Source organism: Pteropus medius, unplaced genomic scaffold, assembly GCF_902729225.1.
Source record: "Pteropus medius unplaced genomic scaffold, Ma_sr-lr_union100, whole genome shotgun sequence".
NCBI classification, from domain to species: domain Eukaryota; kingdom Metazoa; phylum Chordata; class Mammalia; order Chiroptera; family Pteropodidae; genus Pteropus; species Pteropus medius.
The window spans coordinates 1,069,948-1,090,766 of record NW_024355327.1 but is presented as its reverse complement, the minus strand read 5'-3'; the positions used below and the strand labels follow the sequence as shown (position 1 = coordinate 1,090,766).

General features: G+C 36.1%; 1 protein-coding gene across 4 annotated transcripts in view; it reads right to left on the bottom strand.

The window, feature by feature from the left end:
- The window catches only part of FHIT (fragile histidine triad diadenosine triphosphatase), a 1,065,768-nt gene that overhangs the window by 710,734 nt on the left and 334,215 nt on the right, over positions 1–20,819 (bottom strand). For 3 of the 4 annotated variants that reach the window (XM_039858528.1, XM_039858527.1, XM_039858529.1), the window contains one exon: positions 333–452. In XM_039858528.1, coding sequence (XP_039714462.1) covers positions 333–435 — 103 coding nt within the window. In that variant the 5' untranslated portion in view covers positions 436–452. Of the gene's footprint in view, positions 1–332; positions 453–15,764; positions 15,800–20,819 lie in introns of all 4 variants that reach the window. The other variant, XM_039858526.1, reaches the window with a different exon arrangement.

Below are 20,819 nucleotides of genomic sequence, written 5' to 3'. Positions count from 1 at the left end.
AGTGCCCATGATATTTATGGGGACCATTTTAGAAGCACCTGTTTATTTACACAGCTACCATAATGAGAAGGTCAAACAAAAACTCACCTCTGAAGCCACAGTTGCTAAGCAACTCTTTTCAGAAGTTCTGCAACACTGATCAAGCATATTACTGGTGCCGCCAAACAGATTCAGAATAAATGTAACATCTTACCTGGTTTCTCCAAAGAGGGAGGGAGGTGGATTCCGATTTTACCTTTTTGGACAGACATTGGAGGCCAATCCTGTATCCATCTGGTCTATTAGGTTCAGAGGCTTTTTATTTTTCCATTTTAAGAAAAAGAAAAGGATACGTCCTGGTACCACAGGTTTCCTGTTCACGAAGGCAAAGGACAGTTCTGTTTTGAGAAATACCACAGAGGGCTTGATGAGATGTTGGCCGAATCTGAAAGACATTTCTTCACAGTTGAAGTCTGAAAAAGAAGATGATTTAAGAAATGGGCATTTATAAAATTCAGTGAGAAACTCAGATCATATACCACTTTAAGGAAAGCAAATTACATTACTACAGATTCTTAGATGAGAAGAAGATATCATTTAAGCTGTTCCCCATTTAAGGTCCACTAAGGTGTATTCTGGGTAACTCCTCCTAAAATACTCCACTCTCTCTACCAAGGTTGCCTTGACTGGAGTTAGTGTTTTCAAACAGAAGCATCCCATGGACAACAAAAACAGTCTTAAATCCCTCTGCACTTCAGGTTGCCACCTTAACCAAAATCTACTAGGTACTGTCTGTCAGGTACTTTATTTTTTTCCCCATCCATTTCATCATTTTTGCAAGGCTGAAAATTTTCATTATTAAGCATTAACTCTAAACCATCTAATTCTTAATGCTTTTCTCAAATGATTTTAACTTTGTTTATATAAAAGCAATTTAGAAAAAGTACAAACACTGTTTGAACTTGCCTACAACTACAGAAATATATGAGCATTCCCAGAGAAATATTATAGTAAAATTTCTAAAATTAAAGAGAGAAGAAATGAGAAAAGAAGCAAAATCTAGTTCAAGATGAAAACAATTCCTAGTTGACATAGAGTCAGGATGCAGCAAAGTAGGTGTTTCATATCCTCTTTTTGCGGGCAAAGCTGTAGCGGGGTGGGTGGGGGGAGGTGAAGAAAGATTTGGCACTTGGCATCTAAGGTATCAAGAAATGATTTTCTGTCAGTTAGATGGCTATAAATGACAAAGTTACTTCCTGAATGACTAAGACACAGCCTCCTTGGGAAACCACTTCATTTTTCTAATTCAGCAATGACACTATTACAAAATTGATGGAAATAATCAACCCATGAGAAAACAGGAAACGGGATTACAAAAAAAGATGTCAGAAAATAGTTGATTGTTTTATAAAACATATCAATAAATGTGTTTAATGATTCTAATGTTTTCAATGACCCAAAAGATACAGTATGCAAGTGTCATCCACTATAATGTTCTCAGTGACCCAAAATCTATAGTATGCAAGTGGCATTCACTACAGAAGGACCTGCAGAGCCAGAACTTAACACATCTCAGGTACAAAGAAACAAAATGGAAAGTTTGCCTTGTATCTCATATAAGTACTAGTTTCTAGATCATTTATAAGTATGTCATAAAAAAAAAAAAGGGTATTGAGTAAGAATGCTGAAAATCATCTAACCTAGTGGTTTTCAAGGTGTTTCCCTGGACCCACAGCATCCGCATCAACTGGGAACTTATTAGAAATGCAAATTATCAAGTCCTACTTCAGACCTACCAAACAAGAAACTCTGGGAGAAGGGCCCAGCAATCTGTGCTTTCATGAGCTATGCAGATGTTTTAGAACCGCTGACCAGATGCGACTATTCTCACAGTCCTTGGGTCCTTTCCTATTGAATCCTTGCCAACTAGCTGGCTAGCCCTATGCTTGAATATACCCAGAGATAGGAAGTTCACTATCCATTCCTTCTAAAACAAGAAACTCCAACAATTACATAGTTGCCCTTCATATCAAGTCCATCTATTTGTCACGGAGTTATGCCATCGGGCTAAATGAAACAAGTATCATACAAGTGGCAGAGCTTCAGATATTTGGAGTTAACCTTTAATCATTTTCCAGTTTTTCTGAAATAAACATGGCAATTCATTTTATTCATTCTAAAAATCGTTCCCCAAATCAAGCATGGATTCAAGTCCCCTGCAGCATCCACTTTCTGTAGTCTGGCCACATCACCCTGATTTTTCTTTGGATAATACTCCCTCATATTCTATATGTGTAGCTATTCCTACTGCCTGGTTCTAGGGATGGGAAAGCGACATGGACATTCTTAGTCCTCTGGCATATGATTGGTCCAGGAGTGGACAAAGGACAAAATATAAGCTAGTCAAAGAAAAAATATCCATGAGAGGAAAACTGCCAAGTTGCCAAACTGGTAGCACACAAACCTGAAACAGCTAGAGGTTACATTAAAAAGTCTACCTGGTATCAGAGCCAACACTGAGGGCAGCAGAGCCAAGAGAGAGAGAGACCGATACCTGTTGACATTGTTTGAACATCAGGCTCTAATAATGTTGGAAGGAGTATTGTTCCTGGAGCTTGCTTCCTCTTAAGGATAATTGTACAGAACTGACTTAAACATGGGCTCTGGTTGATTAGCCACTATTATGAATTCATGAAAGGCTCTTCTTTTGGTTTTCTTATTATCATCATTTGCCCTTCATCTCTTATACCCACACCCTATTCCTTCCCCTCCCAACACAGGGCTTCATTTTTCATGATTAATGTTGTATTTATAATCTTCACTGAATTTTTATAAATATGTGTCAAAGACATATCGGGATCTTGTATATGGTTTTTAACCGTAACTTTCTTTAAATCTCATTCTACCTTTTATCTCTCGACGTTGTTTTAGAGACTCATTCATTTTGCTATAGATTATAATTTACTCTTTCTTATTGCTTATTCCCTCTCACTGTATTCCACTGTAATTTTCCTTGTCCATTCTTATAGTGAAGAGCTAACTTGTCTCCAGCCCTTTACCACAAATAACACTGTGATGACCATCCATGCATATATTTTTCTGGATATCTATGCTAGAATCCCACTGCTGCGTTTTAGGTTATACACATAAATTTTGTAAAGCATATGCACCGGTTTGCATTCCCAAAATACACAATTTCTATTTCCCTACATCCTTGCCAACACTTGAGAGCATCTGATTTCCTAGCTTTTACTGATATGATAGGCAAAATGGAACCTCTTAATTTTAATTTGCTCATCACCAATGTGATGTGTGTGTGCATATATCGATACCCTTCAATGAATTGCCAGTGCATACTTTTTCCTTCTTTTGTAATTTTGCTTCTAGTTTCTGATTTTCCAGAGTCCCTTATGTATTCTAAATACTGATCCTAATCTATTAAACATAACAATTATATTTTTACTATCAGTTAGTTTTTCTATCATACCTTCCATTGAACAAAAAGCATTCATTTTAATGAATTCATCAGTTATCTTGTTACAGTTTATGCTCTGTGAATCTTATTTAACAAATCCTTCTCTACCATAAGGTTACAAAAATATATTCTTAAATTTTCATCTATTTTCACTCTTAACAGGTATTTCATCCACTCGGAGCTTTGTTTATTCTATGAAGTACAGGGATGATTTCTTTTTCCTCCTTTTGTGAACCAATTGTCCTAGCACCAATTGCTGGGAATGATCACACCAAGTTCCCATATATACATAGGAATGAGTCTGGACTTTACTATATTGATTCTATTTCAGATGCTGGAGAATAAGAAGCACCATTTTTTTCTCTAAAGGCCTAGACTCAGCAGGCCACATAGTCTGTTGTAGCTACTCAAATGTCACAGCAACATGAAAGCAGCCATAGACACCTATAAATGAATGGATGTGGCTGTATCCCAATAAAGATTTATTTATAAGTACATGTCATAGTCTGGATTTAGATTGTAGCCTATGTAGTTTGCTAACTCCCGATATACAATGTTAATACCTTGTAAAGAGAAGATCCTTCTTTAATTACTCTCCTATGTAAATTTTAGATTCAACTCTGCCCCTCCAAAAAAAATTCTTGTTCAGATGCTAATTGAAATTACATTGAATTTAAATTTTAATAGAGGAATTATGACATCTTCACAATATTCAACCAACCCATTTATGAATTCTCTGCATTGATATTCTATATACCTTAATAAAACTCTTATAATAGTTTTAAATTTCCCTTATGTTTAATAAATTCTTTCTTGGATAGCTTTTAGTTTAGTCATTATTATAAATGGTATCTTATTGTCATCGTAGTTTATAATTGGTACTTTTAATACAATGGAAAGCTATTGATTTTTATGTGTTGCTCTTACAAGCTGGTAACCAGTTGATCTCTTGTATTGCTGCTAATAGTTTCTGCTGATTCTCTTTGGTTTTCTATATATAGTTGACCCTTGAACAATGCAAAGGTTAGGGGTGCTGATCTTCATACAATCAAAAATAACATACAACTTAAGTTGGCCCTCCACATCTGCTTATCTCCAAACACAGGAGTACAGAGGGCCAACTGTATATTTATTGGAAAAAAAAATGTATCTATAAGTGGACCTGCACGGTTCAAACTATGCTGATGTTCAAAGGTCAACTGGACATGATTTTACTTAGAAATAACAGCGATTCTAGCTCTCTTTTCAATTCTTCTACTTTTGTTGTTTTGTCTTATTGCACTGGTCAGGGATCTCGTAAGGTTGAGTAGAAGTAACACAGGCATCCCTGTCTTGTTTCCAACCTTAAAAGGAATGAATTTAAAGCCTTGGTTTTTTTTTTTTTTAAGAACAATATCTGACACAGGTTTTTAGTAGAAAGCCTTTATCAACCTAAAAAAAAAAGTCCCCATTTCAAGTTTGCTAAGGTTTGGTTCCATTTAAAAAGAAAAACAATTATTAAATGCTTTTTCTTTATCATTGATCAATTTCTTGTTCTTTGCCATTAATGTTGTAAATTACAGTAATAGTTTTGTTTTTAAACCCTGAGAACATCCTTTCACTTTTATATTTAAACTTAGACATAATGTACTATTTTTTAATACACTGCTAGATTTGAATTCTTAGTGTTTTTCAGTATCATAAGTTTGCCAATATTTTTTCCCTTGGTTTTGGTTTTCAGAATCTAACTTAATAGGCTGGCTTTTATTCTTTGTTCTAGAAGTCGTTTTATAAACAAGGATTTTACTATCACTTGAGAGTTAAATAGAACTCACTTGTCAAGTTGTTTGGTCCTCTTTTTACACTGCAGGGAGAATTACATTTTGACAATCATTACAATTTATTTAATAGTTGCTGATTAAGTTTTTTTCTTGCATCAACTTTTTAGGCATAAATCCTTTTCACTTAAATTTTCATCTTTATTAATAAAAGTTCATATTCTTTTAACATTAAAAACATAAGCCATTATTTCTTTTATCTATTTTATATTTTATGTTGCTTTTGTTTATTAATGTATATATGTTTTTCTTCATCAGTCTTGACTATACAGGTTTTCAAAGATCTTTTTTTTTTTTTTGGTTCTTTGCTTTAATGATCTTTACTTCGTTGCTTATTTTCTGAACTATTTGTTTTCCTTATTTTTTTTTTCTTGGTTTTTTTTTTTTCAGGTTTACTATGTTGCAGTTTTTCTAATTGAGTCAAACATTAAGTTTATGGAGTTTCAGACTATTTTTCTCTTGAGTAACAAAAGTTATATATTGCCTTCAAAGTGTTCCATTAGTTATCGCTCTCAAATTTCGATCTATTGTGCTTTTATTATCACTCAACTTTAAAATTTTGCTATTCTTGTTATCATTTCCTATTTTACCTGAGGGTTATTTCATAGTACGTCTTTTCATTTTCAAATATATGGGATGTTTTGCTATCTTTCTGTTAGTGATGAATGATTCTAAAGCACTACAGTTAGAGAAAAGAACCTCTATAAAGTTGAGTTTTTAGAATCTGAGGCTTCCTTCCTGATCCATTAAAAGATGAAGCATGTGCTTAATCCACATGTGCCCCCAAATAAAATACATTCTGCATTTGTTGAAAAGTTCTCTATATATGGTAGATCAAATTCACTGTTATCCAAATCTTTCTCTTCTTACTTTTAGTATCATTGTTTCATTAGTTTCTGAAGACTGTTAGATTTCTAACTATAATTGCTTAATCAATGTGATGCCATAAATTATGCTTTCTATATTATTGCATGTGTATATGTTTTACTCCATGACCTATTGTTCCTTTTTCTTTTTGTCTGTATCTGACAAGTCTAACTTTTTACATCTCCTTACCTTCAACCTGTGTCCTTTTAAATTATTTTTATAAACATTATAGCATTTTGTTTTCTATCCATTGGACAGTCAGTCTTGATTAGTTTAACCCCTATACATTTATGCCAATTATTGTTTGAGTGTATTTTGAACATCCTATTTCATCCTTTTGTTTCACTTTTTTCTCCTTCCTACTTCCACTGGCTAGATCAAGTTTTGTCATATGGGTATGAAATCATACATTCCACTTTTATTTCAATAGTGGTTATTACAATCCACACGAAACTCAATTTTCTCATCGATATCTAAAAGCAGTTCAATATCTATGTCTTTAGAATATTCTTACCACCTTGGATCTCCTTTCAGACCTCATCCCCCATCTTACCCTATCTAATTCCTAATATGTTGAAATATTATAATTTCAAATGTTGATATGCTAGTGTTTTTTGTAGTTTTGCACACCCTTACTCCAATAATCATATTTTTCATGTCCTATTTACAAAGATCTACAGACACCTCCCTCATACTAGGCAACACTACTTCCTCTTCTGAATTTTAGCTTGTTTTTTGCTCCCTCCTTTTTAAAAGCTCACCTATGCTTTTGAATGAACATTTGTATATCTAACACAGCATTTCAAATTATTTTTTAGTGGACAATTTTCTGATTATCCACTCTATCACACTCCCAGAAACTAAAATTGTCATTGCTTCTTTGTACAAAAATCACTAAATTCTCTACTTGTTCTTATTTCTTATATTTCATTTCTTCCTCCTGGATTCTTTTTCCTAGATTCTCTAAAGTTACTTTCAGAGAGGGTCTACATGTATTTGGCAAACTGAGATTTTTATGCCAGAAAGCTTTATTTTACCTTCCCACTTAAATATAGTAAACAGAAATAAAATCCTAAGCTCAAATTTGCTGTTGCAACACTTTGAAATTATTATTCCTTTGCCCTCTCACATTCTGGTGTTGATACGGAGAAAGTCCTATGATAGTCAGATTCCTGTTCACTGGAAGATGCTCTAGTTTTTATCCCAAAGTTTTAAGAATTGTGTAGAAATATCTAAATATGTATTAGTTTCTGAGGACTGCAATAACAAATGATCACAAACTGGCTTAAAACAACGAACTTATTTTCTCAGAGTTCTGGAGGCTAGAAGAATGAAATCAAGGTGGTGGTGGGGCCATGTTCCCTCTGAAAGCTATAGGGCAGAATTCTTCCTTGCCATTTCCTAGCTCCTGATGGTTGCCAAAAATTGTTGGCATTCCTTGGCTTGTAAATACATCATCCCAATCTCTGCCTCCATCCGTACCTGGCCATATTCTCTGTGTGTCCTCTCTTATGAATATACAAGTCATTGGATTTAAGACCCACTCTTATCCAGTATAACTTCATCTTAACTAATTACATTCGCAAAGATCCTATTTTCAAATATAGTTACTTTCTGATGTTCCTTTAGGGTGGGGACATTATTCAATCCACTACAGACTACTTTTCTGAGTCCTCCTGTTTAGTGATCTATTAACATTTTCTATATGAGGTCTTCAGTTTTCACTGCATTCTTTATAGTCTTGGTCATTATATCTTCAAACATTCCCTGACCTCAGTTTACTTTTCTGCCTTTTGGGGTTTCTGTTTAACATTTCTATTCATTCTCCTTCTCTTAACTCTTTTTGTGTCTTCTTATATTTTTTATTTCTTCAAGGTGCCTTTTGGAAGATAGCTTCAATCCATCTAACTGCTGATTATATCCATTCTGATATTTATCCATCCATTAAGCTAGTTCCCAATATTAAAATTTAAGCTTATTTCCCATTTTTCCTCTACCCGAAGCTACCCTGCCTCTCATTTCTCTCTTCTCACACAACACTCTTGCCAACGAGCTCACGTGATTCTGTTACATTTCTTCTCATGAGTTTAGCCTGCCAACAATTTGAAGAGCTGACTGCCCTCTGACCTCACCATTATTCTACCTCTTGTAATATAATCGCAAGCTAACTTTTGAGAGGAAGTATGAAGAGGTCAAATGAAAGTTCAAAGCACACACACTTGAGTCTTGCTCTGCCACTCCCTAAACTTTAGTGATTGGCTGAACTTTACACTCTCAGATATCTCATCTGCAAATTGTGGATGATAGTGTGTGTGTGTGTGTGTGTGTGTGTGTGTGTGTGTGTGTGTGTGTATATAACACATCTATGTTTGTGACTTGACATTGGCACCCCCAAATGGTAATATCTGTCCTTGCCCAAATTCAATTTTCCCTCTTCTTTAATTGTGGTGAAATCCTGCCTGAGCTGCCAGTAGACATGCTCCTTCAAGTTTTAATTTCAGTAGAGAAGAAAAGTACTCCAGGAACTATAAAAGAAACAAAGGTAGAGAAAAGTATAAGAACCAATATTGTGTGATGGGAAGATTCTTGCATCTCCAGGATTTGAAACTGTCTGTGAGACTGAGATAAATATTAAATACTTTCCTCTCACTTGAAAATAACAGAAAGCAATTTTATTTTAAGCTAAAGTAAAATTGCTAAATCATTTTCCAACAAGAAGGCTGGATGTAGCAATATTCTTTAGAATTCTCAGAAAAAAAAATTATCTCCTGGGATCTTTGTTTCTTAATAAATATGAAGATGATGGCTTCTGGCATCCAGGGAACCAAGTACTGGATTAAGGACCTCAGTCTAAGATTTAGGCCCTTATATATGAGTGGGTTTGGGCTAAGACAGAAATAGAAGAGACTAGATTCATTCCAGAAATAGTGACTAAAGCCTACAAATATCTCTTTATAAACATACAACAAAAGTATATTAATGAAAACTAAAGTCTCATATTTTTAACCAATTGATATTTTTGTGTTCCTTAATGACAACTTATTTTGAAGTAAAATTATGTGATTTCAAGGTATTTAATGAGTCTCCATTTCCCACCTTTTCAACTATGGAAGTTATTTATACATTCGCTCTCTTTACCTCGCTGCATCCTATACCCAATGTCTACCTCTATCTTTTATATTTCTCACCAGCATCATATTTTTAGAAGTTTGTCTTCAAAATTTAGTGAACAGAAAGGGAACAAAAAGGTCTCTACTATTCACGTTTAATTTTGTGACTCAGTGGATTTGATCAGTTGTTTTCTGATAGGATCACGTAGGCAACCTAACGTGTATTGGAATAAGGTTCAATGGCCACAAAAGAAAATGTCCCAAAACTTGAAATTCCCCACCATTCACAATAGGGGATGACACTAGCTCACTTCAGGGCAGATCAGGTTTCCTCCTGGTTTGCTTTCAAATGTTATTATCCAACTAATATAACTTCCATATCCTTCTAACCTTGCTCTCACCTCCTTGCTCCCCTCAGGAAATAAAAAAAAAAAAAAAAAAAAAAAACTCTAGAATTTTTACCAGAAAAGAACTTAAAAGATCATTTAGGTTCCAGTCTTATCACTTTAGAGATGTCAAGTATCTAGCAAGACAAGTGGCTTACTCAAATCTACTCTGAACCTTTAGAGGGTTTCATTTAAAGAATACTGTTTACAGAGGACACTATGGATTGTCAAACTTGGGAATTTAAAGTTTCAGGGACCCCACTCTGAGACACACTAAATTAAAGATAACTGTCACCCTCGGGGATCTTTTGGTGCCCAAACCACATGACAATCCTCTGTTACATGATGATCAACTGGTGATTCAGAACACAGGCCTACGTCTATTATTTTCATATTATTTTCTCAAATGTAGAACATAAAACATAAATTCCTTTCCAAGAATGTGAAGACCCTTCAAAACCCACTGACTCAAGTTTGAGAAACTCAAAACTTTAACAAATGCACCTAACAGGCCATGCTCTCGAGGATGTGAAATTCTAACCAACATACTACCAGGAAACTCCACATTCTATGGCTAATGACTTTTGGGGGACAAAGAGTCTACATATTTCCACAAGCTGGCTATTCAAAATGTGGTCTGCTGATCAACATGTGTGTCACCTGAGAACTGTCAGAAATGCAGATTCCCAGGCCCCAGCCCAAATCTACTGCATTGATCTGTATTTAATAAGATCCCCTGCATGTCAATAAGCACATTAAAGTTTGAGAAGTTAAAAAAAAAGTTTGAGCACTAGTTCCAATTAAAATCATCCTGGGAGATTTCTAAAACAGATTTTGAGCTCCATCCTAGCCTGATTCCAGCAGAACCACCAGGAAGACGAGGTTAAGAACACAACTGTAGGATCAGTCTGTGAAATGGGGATAACAACAACACCTTCTTTTCAAGGACACCTGTAAAGTATTCAATAAGACTTTGATAAAGCTAGTCATTGTACTGCAGTTAGTATTTTACCTTATCAAAAAGTAATGCCAAATTTTATTCAACAATTGTTAATTGGTAGCTGACATAAGTTAAGTTGCTTTGGATCATGCTTTTATATAAATGGTATAGAATTATTAAATAGGAAAAAAAAACAGGTAAAGCACTGTCAGTTAAAAAGTAGCATCATATTAAGTAGTAGAAATTATAGTTAATACTCAGTACTTTCATACTAAGCAATTTCTATATAATATCTTAATCCTCCTGACATTCCTTCAAGGGAGGCCCTTCATACATCAACACTGATGCATCTCTTTGAATACTTCTCATGTATCGGTTCCTCAATTTGAGAATCACTGTGTTTAAAGGATATCGAATCTTCAAGGCCATTGATATGCTAAATATCACTCAGGTGAAGTTCCTAAACATTTACATTAAAAGGTAATATCAGGAAAAGGCACTTTTACCCACAATTTTATCGGCACTGAGTATTCTCTGATTATCCAAATCTCTAATAAAAATGTGTTATTACTTAGGAATATAATGTAGGAGAAAATGACTTCTAGCTGTCCTAACCAAAACAATCTGCCACGAAAATGAACTTCTCCTAGGCAACCGGGAAGCCAGACATGATGAAAAAGAAAGATCATTCTTTTGGTTAAAAGAATTTTAAAAGCTTGTATTTTCTCTTACCTTGAAAAATAAACATGTTGTTTTATAATGGCTATAGGTGTAAGGTTTACTTTAAAAATAATTCACTTTTCCATCCTGACATGTCTCAGCAAATGGCAGGAATCTAGACCAACCCTAAAAAGCATGACCTTCCTTAGGGATCAGTAGAAGAAATCACATAGCAAATACAAACTCCAGTCACTTCTACCAACTGAAAAATATGTTTCTATTTCAAATCACTTCATTTAAAAACTGGGTGCTCAAATGTTAACCAAAAATGTATATGAGCTTGAAAAGCTGCTTCCTAATGGATACCAACACTAACCTTAACAGAAAAAAAGTGGCATCATCTGAGGTAAAAAATATACTTTTAGCTGGCCAGGCACTCAAACATATTTTTATTGATGACTTGGAAAACCATCAAGGTACATAAATGGATAGCTGGAAACACATAGTTAGGTTTAGCTGTTTTATAAAACATTCTAAACTTACAGGTGTATGGCAAAATTTCACAACTCTAAGAATATCCCACAAGATGACAACAAGAAGAACAAAGAGAAAGAGAAGACAGCCTGAAGTGTCTCAGAATTCAAACAAAAGTATACCTGTAACATTTTTATACAAAGAAAAAAAAATTTAGTAAAGTATATTAAGGCATCAACCTACAGTGTCACTAAAGAAAAATTTTCAATTGTGAACAAGTCAAAAAAAAAAAAAACTGAAGCTCAGCTGTTTAAAACAAGAAACACATAGGTATTTCAAAATGTCAACTTTTTCAAGCTCTCACTTCATCAGTAACCTCTTTCCTCTGTCAGTTTAAAGTCTTGAAACTTTTACTTATTTAGCATCTCTAATCTCCTTCTCCTACAAAGATAGTTAGGAATTGCCTGCACGGAAATAATTTGTCCTTGAATCGGTTGCTCATTAATCTCTAATCACTTATTCATTCGACAAACATTTATTATATACTTGCCATATTCTAAATATTATTCTAGTGGTGAACATGCCAGAACATGCCTTAACTCTCATGGGGCACGCCAGGTGCAGACTGAGGAGGAGAGCAAAATGATGGAGACCAGAAAGCAGTCGACAAAAATTTTTCTGATTGTGATTTGAAGGAAATAATCAGGGTGCAAAAAATGCATAGAGACTTGGAGGTGGTAGAAGAGACTGGTTTAGTATGAATAGAAAGAGAACCTAACATTTAATCTTGGATTTGGATGATGAGGGGCCCCCCGTGTTTGTGTGTCTGAGGACAAAAGGTTCCAAGTGGAGGAAACATCAAGAGCCAAGGCAAGAACAAGCTTAAGGTCTTAGGCAAATGGAAGGAAGAGCATGACCGTGAAGTCTGAGAACAGGAAGCAAGACAAGGAAGTGAGGAAATGGGTTTGAAAGACAGGTAGAGACCAGATTATGCAAGGTCTTATTTGGCGTTTCATTTAGTGAATGATGAGATGCTTATGATCACAAACATTTAAGCTAGAGTCTTTAGTTTTCAAGTTTCATTATTTAAAAAATGATCTTTAGTGTTGTATGTTAAAATTATCTCAGGAGCTTAAAAAATAGAAGTCCCCGTGCCCCATATTCCCATACACTTTTTTCCAAGATTTTTTAAAAAATGAGATACAATTCACATATCATAAAATTCACTCTTTTAAAATATATATTTCAGTGGTTTTCATTATACTCACAGAGTTGCACAATTACGACCACTATCTAATTCCAGAACATTTTCATGAATCCAAAAAGAAATCCCATATCCATTAGCAGTTACTCTATATTTTCTCCTCCCTGCAGCTCCTGGCAATCATTAATCTATTATCTGTTTCTATGGATTTGCCTATTCTGAACTTTTTCTTTTTTTCTTTTTTACAGTAACATTGGTTAACGAAATCCAGTAAGTTTCAGCTGTACACTTTAATAGTAAGGCGCATATATGTTTATACTGAGTGTTCAACTCCCATAGTTAGATTTCTTTCTGTCACCACATATTTGACCCCTTTTACCCCCTTTATCCCTCCTCCTCCTCCCCACTACTCCGAACATTTAATATAAACAGAATCATACAATATATGGCCTTTTGTGTCTAGTTTCTTATGTTTTCTAGGTTCATCTATATTGTAGCATGTATCAGTACTTTACTCTTTTTAAAGGCTGGATCGTATCCCATTATATGTATATCAATTTTTTTTATCCATTTATTAGTTGATATATTGTTCTCCCACTTTTTGGCTATTATGAATAGTGCTATTATAAACATTCAGGTACAAGTTTTTGTGTGGACATATATTTTCAATTCTCTTCGGTAGAATTGCTGGGCCATATGGAAACTCTATATTTAACTTTTTGAGGAATTGCCAAACTGCTTTCCTTAGCAACTCCACTATTTTACATTACCACCATCAATGAATGGAGGTTCCAATTTCTCAACATCCTCACCAACAGCCTGCTCCCAGATATTTTAATTGGCCCAGCTGATATTTGGGCATCAGGGTATTTGGGAGGGAAGTTATGTTTTAGTTTGTTTTTAGGAGTTCCCATGGTAATGCTAATGTGCAGCGAAGGCCAAGGGCCCTTTACTCCTCACAATTCACTGTTAACTTCCTGACAAGTATTTACACCTATTCCCTGTAAGACCCCAGAGCTTTCTGGACCTGTTCCATTCTTGCCACCACACTGCCCCTCAATAACAACATCTGCTTTGTAGCTGATTCGTCCAATAGAAGAATAAAATGCAAAAAATAAAAACATAACTTTATAATATAAACATATCTATGTAGTTTTAATATATGTATAGCTTTATAATTAATTATAACATGTAGCCTTATATTATGTAATAGTATAATAAGCACTTATAGTCATTTATAATAGTCATTTATAATAGTCATTTATTTTCAGAGAACAGTGAATCTACATACAAAATATTTTTAAATTATTTGTGTGTATACAGGTACATAGGGGAAATCTGGAAATTAATGATCATTTTCCTCTGAGAAAAAAGGTTTGGAATCAATTCTATTGTCTTTTTTACATACTTTTCTTTTCTACCATGACCAGGCACGGGAGAAGCTATATGAAGGGATTATTTTCAAATATCCTCGGGTAATATGAATGGCCAACCACCTTCCCCCACTGACCCTCGAAAGACCTATTCTTCAAAAAGAGCTCACCTGAAAAAATATATGTATATGTGTGTGTATCTATTTAGTCCTAAAGTTCTTTTCATCTAGTAAAGAAAGATACAGGGAACTAATGGATGTGTTCTATGTGTTTTACACTTCAATCTGACCTTATTAATCATATGTGCAAAAATGCATAGCATTTAAAATTACTTATATCATTAAAAAAAATTTTGCTGCCAAACTAAATACAGGTGGTAAAGATCTAAAACACCAGCATTAAGGCCTAGAGCCATGTAGAAAATCAACAGTCTGTATGTGTAGATAACCAGCTCAGGTGGGAAAGACAGAATCCTGAATAAAAAGACTTCTAACCTGAAGGACAAAGTATGGCATGACTTCTCAGTCTGACGGAGGCTGAGATTCATCTTCACAGTAAAAATAACCCAAACCATATCTTCATCTAGGCTGCAATAGCAGTGGGGAATTTACAGGTTATAATATTAAAACAATACTTAAGGAAGAGAATTACAGGTTGAAAAATCACCTTAATGTCATTTATCCTTCTGGAGTAACCACATTTTCTACTGCATTCCCACTTATACTATACTCTTTACATGTTAATAGAAGAGTTGTAAGAGTTCATCTCATGGGCTGTAGAGATATGTGAGAATATCAGCTCAGAATTGGTGCCCAAATCTTGTATGGTAAATCTAAATCAACTGTGATCTTCCAGAAGCAGGAATGACAGGCTAGCATCTCTTTCTCATTGCACAGGTCTCTCAGAGATTGAGACACCAGAGACCTTTTACTTATATTTCTTCTTTAAGGCTTCTGGCATGTTAAAAAAAATGAAATGCCAAAGCAAAATTACCCATATTATGTCATATTTGAAACAATAACGTTGAACAAATTAAAGCTCCCAACACAAATGAATACAAGACAATGATTACTATCTCCACATATACGAAAAATGATTCCACCTTTTTTTGACTAATGTGAAATGCCTGGATTTTCGTGACAAAGCAATGCCAGATTTTTGCTAAAACAGAATAGTAAGGCTAATTACAGTGTCAATTACAGCTGCATGTCACTCAATCTATAGATGGACGTCCTTCTATTTTAAGTGTTCTACTATATTCAGCAATTTCTAACTACTATTGAGAAGATAATTACATGATGATAAAATCTATTACTTAAATTACTTAATCTGCTACAGGTGATATGACCTAGCAAGGGTACAGGTTTAGAACTATATGACAAAGATGTCCCATCAATTCTGTTCAACAGCATATGGAAAACCCACTTGAAAATAAGATCTAAATTCAAGGCCTTGAACCCAAGGCCATCCCAGACTCACCCATGCACTGGCTTCTTCTAGGTCCTCAGAAGATTCTGGTCAAATAAAATCATGAAAAAAGTCAAACTATAGCCTCTATATCATGTCCTAATATAATCAGACCTTATTGCAACACCAACTAATCGAGAAGTTGTCACTCAAGGGATCTCAGAACACTGTCCCCCTACCCTACAACTGCTTCTGCACATTTCACTACTATAAAATATTAAATAAAACAAATTTGAAGTCAGTCCAAGTCTTGACCCTTCTTCCCCCATCATGAATTTTGTAGCACAGTATTATCCAGGGGTCTCTCCAGGGTAGTTTTTCCTTTCATTGCCTGATAAATGCCTTCTCATTTCTCTGGGCCACAAATTGGTATTTCTCAGTATCTCTTGGAGCGACAGTGGAATTTTTTTCATTTCCTCATTCTCTCACCATGATAGGCCCTCGTCAGGGAATCTCCATTCCTACCCATCTCATTACCTCTTCATTCTATTTGTCACTATCTAGAAATTCAGAATTCTTAATTATTAGCTTACTCTTATGAACAGTAATGAGGCTCCAGCTGCTTACTAGGGAGCATCATCCAACACTAATGAGCATGCAGACTGAGGCTCACACCTGAATCCCATCACGTGGCTCCATTGTTCAGACCAGGTGGGACGTTACTATCTACAAGCAAGCATCTGCAGGAGAGCTGGAGTTTGCAGGGTGGCCATTATACATTCACTTTGGTATTATGATTCACACTGACTCAGAACAGCTTTCCTGTGTGGTCATACACATTTACATACTGGCTATTACCTCCCATATAATAAAACTGTACTGTTTCATTCTTCCTTGTCTTCTTCACTTGTATAAGGGCTTCACTTGTATAGAGCTGCGAGTTCTCAAAGAGAAGACTAATTGGTCATTTTCTTATTGCTACTTTTGATCTCCTTCTGACCTCGAAAGAAAAATGAAGCTCTTACAATCACCTGGGTGATCTGTCTGTATACAAACTTTCCGTAGCATCTCCCACAGTATCCAGCATGTTACCTCAAACACAAGAGGTGCTGTATAAATATTAACATCTGTAATCTTCCTAGCACCTAGGAAAGACAGGCCCAGATCCATATGAGCTAGAAAGATAAAGGATGAAGAATGAGCTCGTCCTCTCTGAATCTACGACAAGAATATCTTTATAGGTAATGAGGGGAGATGAAACTGACTTAAAATCCACCTGTCTCTGGACTTCACATCCTTTTACAGCAGCAAGAGCCTTGCACCAATGATGGCAAATGAGCACTGATGGAATACTACGTGCCAGGGCCTACGTTAGGCACTTGACCTACATTAGCTCATTTAAACCTCAACAGCCTCTAGAGTAGATATGGAGAAAACAAAATCCATGGAAGTCAAATGACTTCCTCAAAGCTCAAAGCTCTTCTCAGTAAATCAAATTGACTGTCAAGCACTTCTCAGAGAAAGGGTAGATAAATTAGGGCTAGGGGTGGGTTTTAGGGAATCAAGATGGCATCAGAGGTGAAAAGCAGTGGCCTCACCCAGATGTGAAACTCTACCCGTGTCCTACGTAGCTGCTTCCTCATATTCCCAATGAACACCATGTAGAACACTGTCTAGGAATGACCATCCACAGGAATTAAGAATGTTCTTTTCACAGCTTTATAAGCTGAGAAGCCATTTCTGAAAACAGTACTTGAGGGTCAGAGTTTAGTACACATGTACAGTCATCAAACACTACATATGATGCCAGCAAGAACACCTCTCATTGACACCCATCATGTAGAGACACTTAGAAAACTTATGCAGCAACTTGTTTAGAAGTTGCCATTTGTTAATTATACTAATAATATGAGCTGATAGTCCCATAGCCCTTATTATAAACCAGGCATTATGCTAACTGCTTTATGTAAATATCTCACTTAATTCTCTGAATAGCCTTGTGAGGTATTTTCATTCTCCTGATTTTACAGAAAAAGAAAGCACTGAGAGTGTAAGTCACTTGCCCAAATCCACACACAGCACATAAAGGGTGGAACTAAGATTTGTACCCAGGGCATCTAACACAGGCCTCCTCTCTACCTCCGGCAATGCTCAGAAAGATTTTCTGCCCACATTGCATCATCAAATGTCTCCATTTAGGTGTTTGAGACAACTTGAGCTGACAGGAGGAACACAGAAAAAGATGCGATGTTAGGAAAGGTGTTAATTTTCAAGTACACAATGCTGCTGTCCAGTCTCTCTGCCTGGTTTTCCGTGGGTGGAGAGAGATGATAAAGAGCCAACAGGGCGGCCATGCTGGATCTCTGAGGACCAAACGGACATGCCAAGGGCAGAATCAAGCTCCCTTTGACTCTACGTGGCTCTATCCTATCTGCTCCCTTGGTTCACGCATGACATGAGAAGCATCTGAAGTTAGGGGCAACTCTACTCCGAGCATGTGCCATTGCTCAGGGTAATTTATGGCAACTTTCATTGCTAAGTGAGCTGAGAAGCACAACACAATAACCAAAAGGCTGACAGGCAATCATTAAGTGCATATGTATTGTTGAATGGATTTTGAGTCCTAGAAAAACGACAATGAGTGTTCTTCCAGAGTGGCATATCTGAGTTCTGTAGTCTTAAAATCTCTCGCTTTTAAAGTAATATTGCAAATGCCAGCTATTAGTAACCTACACATTTGAACCTTGGTTTAATGATAAATGTGAGGAAGGGCCATTGCTTTTCAAAAAAGCAACAAGTAGAATTTTTAAAAAATTGCTCTTGAAAAGTTTTAACGCAGCTTCAAGTGATTTTGTTTAGATGATCCCTATTCCAAGAGTCCTGCCAGGACAGAGGCTTTGTTGCCACAATCTAATTCCTATGTTTATAGCTCTTGCCTTTGTGCGCCATGGTGCATGCTGTTAGAAACCACACGTGGATTCATTGCTGACAAGACTGAGTTGTGCACTCTAACTCTGCTGTAGCTCTTTTCTCTAATGGGAAACAAACTCTGAACCACTCAGGCTCCTGTGATCTTCCTGACCTGCTTCCCTGTCTAAGACATGCACATGGCCACATGAAATAGTCTCATAGTCGGGGAATCTCCAGGTCAAAGTTTCACTCAGCATATTCTAAAGAGTTCTAGGAAGGCACTATTTACTCTTCCTGCTGCAATGTCCAGGAAGAACACTTCCCCCTACTCAACAAATTCTCAAGAGCTCTGATCCCTGATGAAAAGAATAAAAGTTGCTGAGTAAGCTCACTGCTGGTTTCACTAATATTGGGAAGGGACCATGCCTGGCACTCATGCTGTGGCTTCCTCCTGCTGTACCAATGACAGTCATCACTAATTATCACATGTTCTCCTGCATCTTTACAGACGCCTTAACATAGTCATTATTAATCAAACAGAGTTGCTGCATGACATGCAAGACCAATTTTTCATTCCAGTTTTATGCTTTAGTGATCCAGGGAAAACTTTCATGGCAGCCCAGAGATGGTCCCATCCACTACGGGCTATGGATGTATTAACACATGTATCTCAGGATCTCAGCTCTTTGAATTAGGAACGTGAATAATAAACTTGTAGCATTGAACTAACATGTCCTATAATAATCCTCTGACTAATCACCTTGTTAATAAATATCTAAAGACCACATTTTCTCTAGGCTTCCAGCTTCCATGGGAACATTCTGATGGTGACATAATTTTTAAATTAGTAGGTTTATTCATAGTTTTGTATTAGTAAATGTCAGGCTTCTTACTAATTAGCAAATTCTGTAAATCCACAGTAGTATAATTTTCAACTGTACAGGGAATATGAGAACAAAAGAAATAAAGAGACAATTAAAATCACCCTGGGGCATTTATTTCTATGCAATTCAGCACAAAGCAAGAAAACATTAACCCATTTTGAAGGAGCATTTAGAAAGGTTGACAAAAGATGTGTCACTGTCACTGAGTGAAGTACGTATTTACTGTGGGGAACTCTGGGTTACAGTTAAAGTCTCTGATGACATTTTCTCAGATTGCTGCTGCTGAGATTTCCCTTCTTATCTTTTTGTTAAATGCACTTTTCCAGAAGTTTCTCACTTAATAATGTTTTATTATTTCTTTATTGATGTTTCCACTCAAATGCTGGTACACTTGCCCTGGCTTTAGGGGACAATGCACAGTATAATGTTCAGATCTTCAAAAACTACCTCAAAAGAAGTCTCTTGCTCACTACGTGCTTGCTAATATCAGTCTCACTTCCTACATAAACTCATTGAGAAGGTGGAAAACATACCTATCTCTTGGCAGTTGCTTAACCTCTTAGCTCCAGAAAATGAGAGAAAGCACGTCCCCGCTTTGGGCATTATGCTCCTTCTTTATAAAGCCATGCTAGCAGCACTGTTAAACAAATCTGCTTGTGTTTCAAACCTCCCTTGAATTGTTTAAGCTACTGCTAAGCTGCTGGAGTCTTCCTGTATTGATGGCCATGGAAACCACCGGTGTGTATCACGGCACGAGGTCTTCTCTTGGCTTTTCTGGGCACGCTAGGATGCTGGGGACAGGCTAGAACCCTACGTTTGGAGATGTTAAGTACAGATGTTTCGAGATGATGGCTCTCAAAGGTTTCAGATCATAGTTAATGACAAAATTAAATCATAACATAGTATGCTCTGATGGGCAAACTGCAGTTTGTAAGCATGCAAACAAGACAATTGTAGCATAGACAATTGTAGCTTACATTTGAGAGCAACATCCTTCTATTATCAGAGATAACAATGACGCGATCTGTTGCAGAAGAATGAGGTCTTCACCAATTAGTGCAACACACATGGAAGGGCCTGTCCGACCATTCTCTCTTCTTTACAGTACCTGGGTCACACTCATAATATAGCATCCCTCACACACACTGTAATTATGCATTCAGTTATCCATCTTGAATACTAAATCATGATCCCCTTGAAGCGGAGGAATGCTGTCTGAGGTCAGAATTATCTATCAAAAACCCCTCCCCGAGCAGACCCAGAAGCCACCTAGAGAGGCAAGAACAGCTTTATAAGTGGCTGGGCTGTACCCAGCAGTCTCTGACTTCTATAA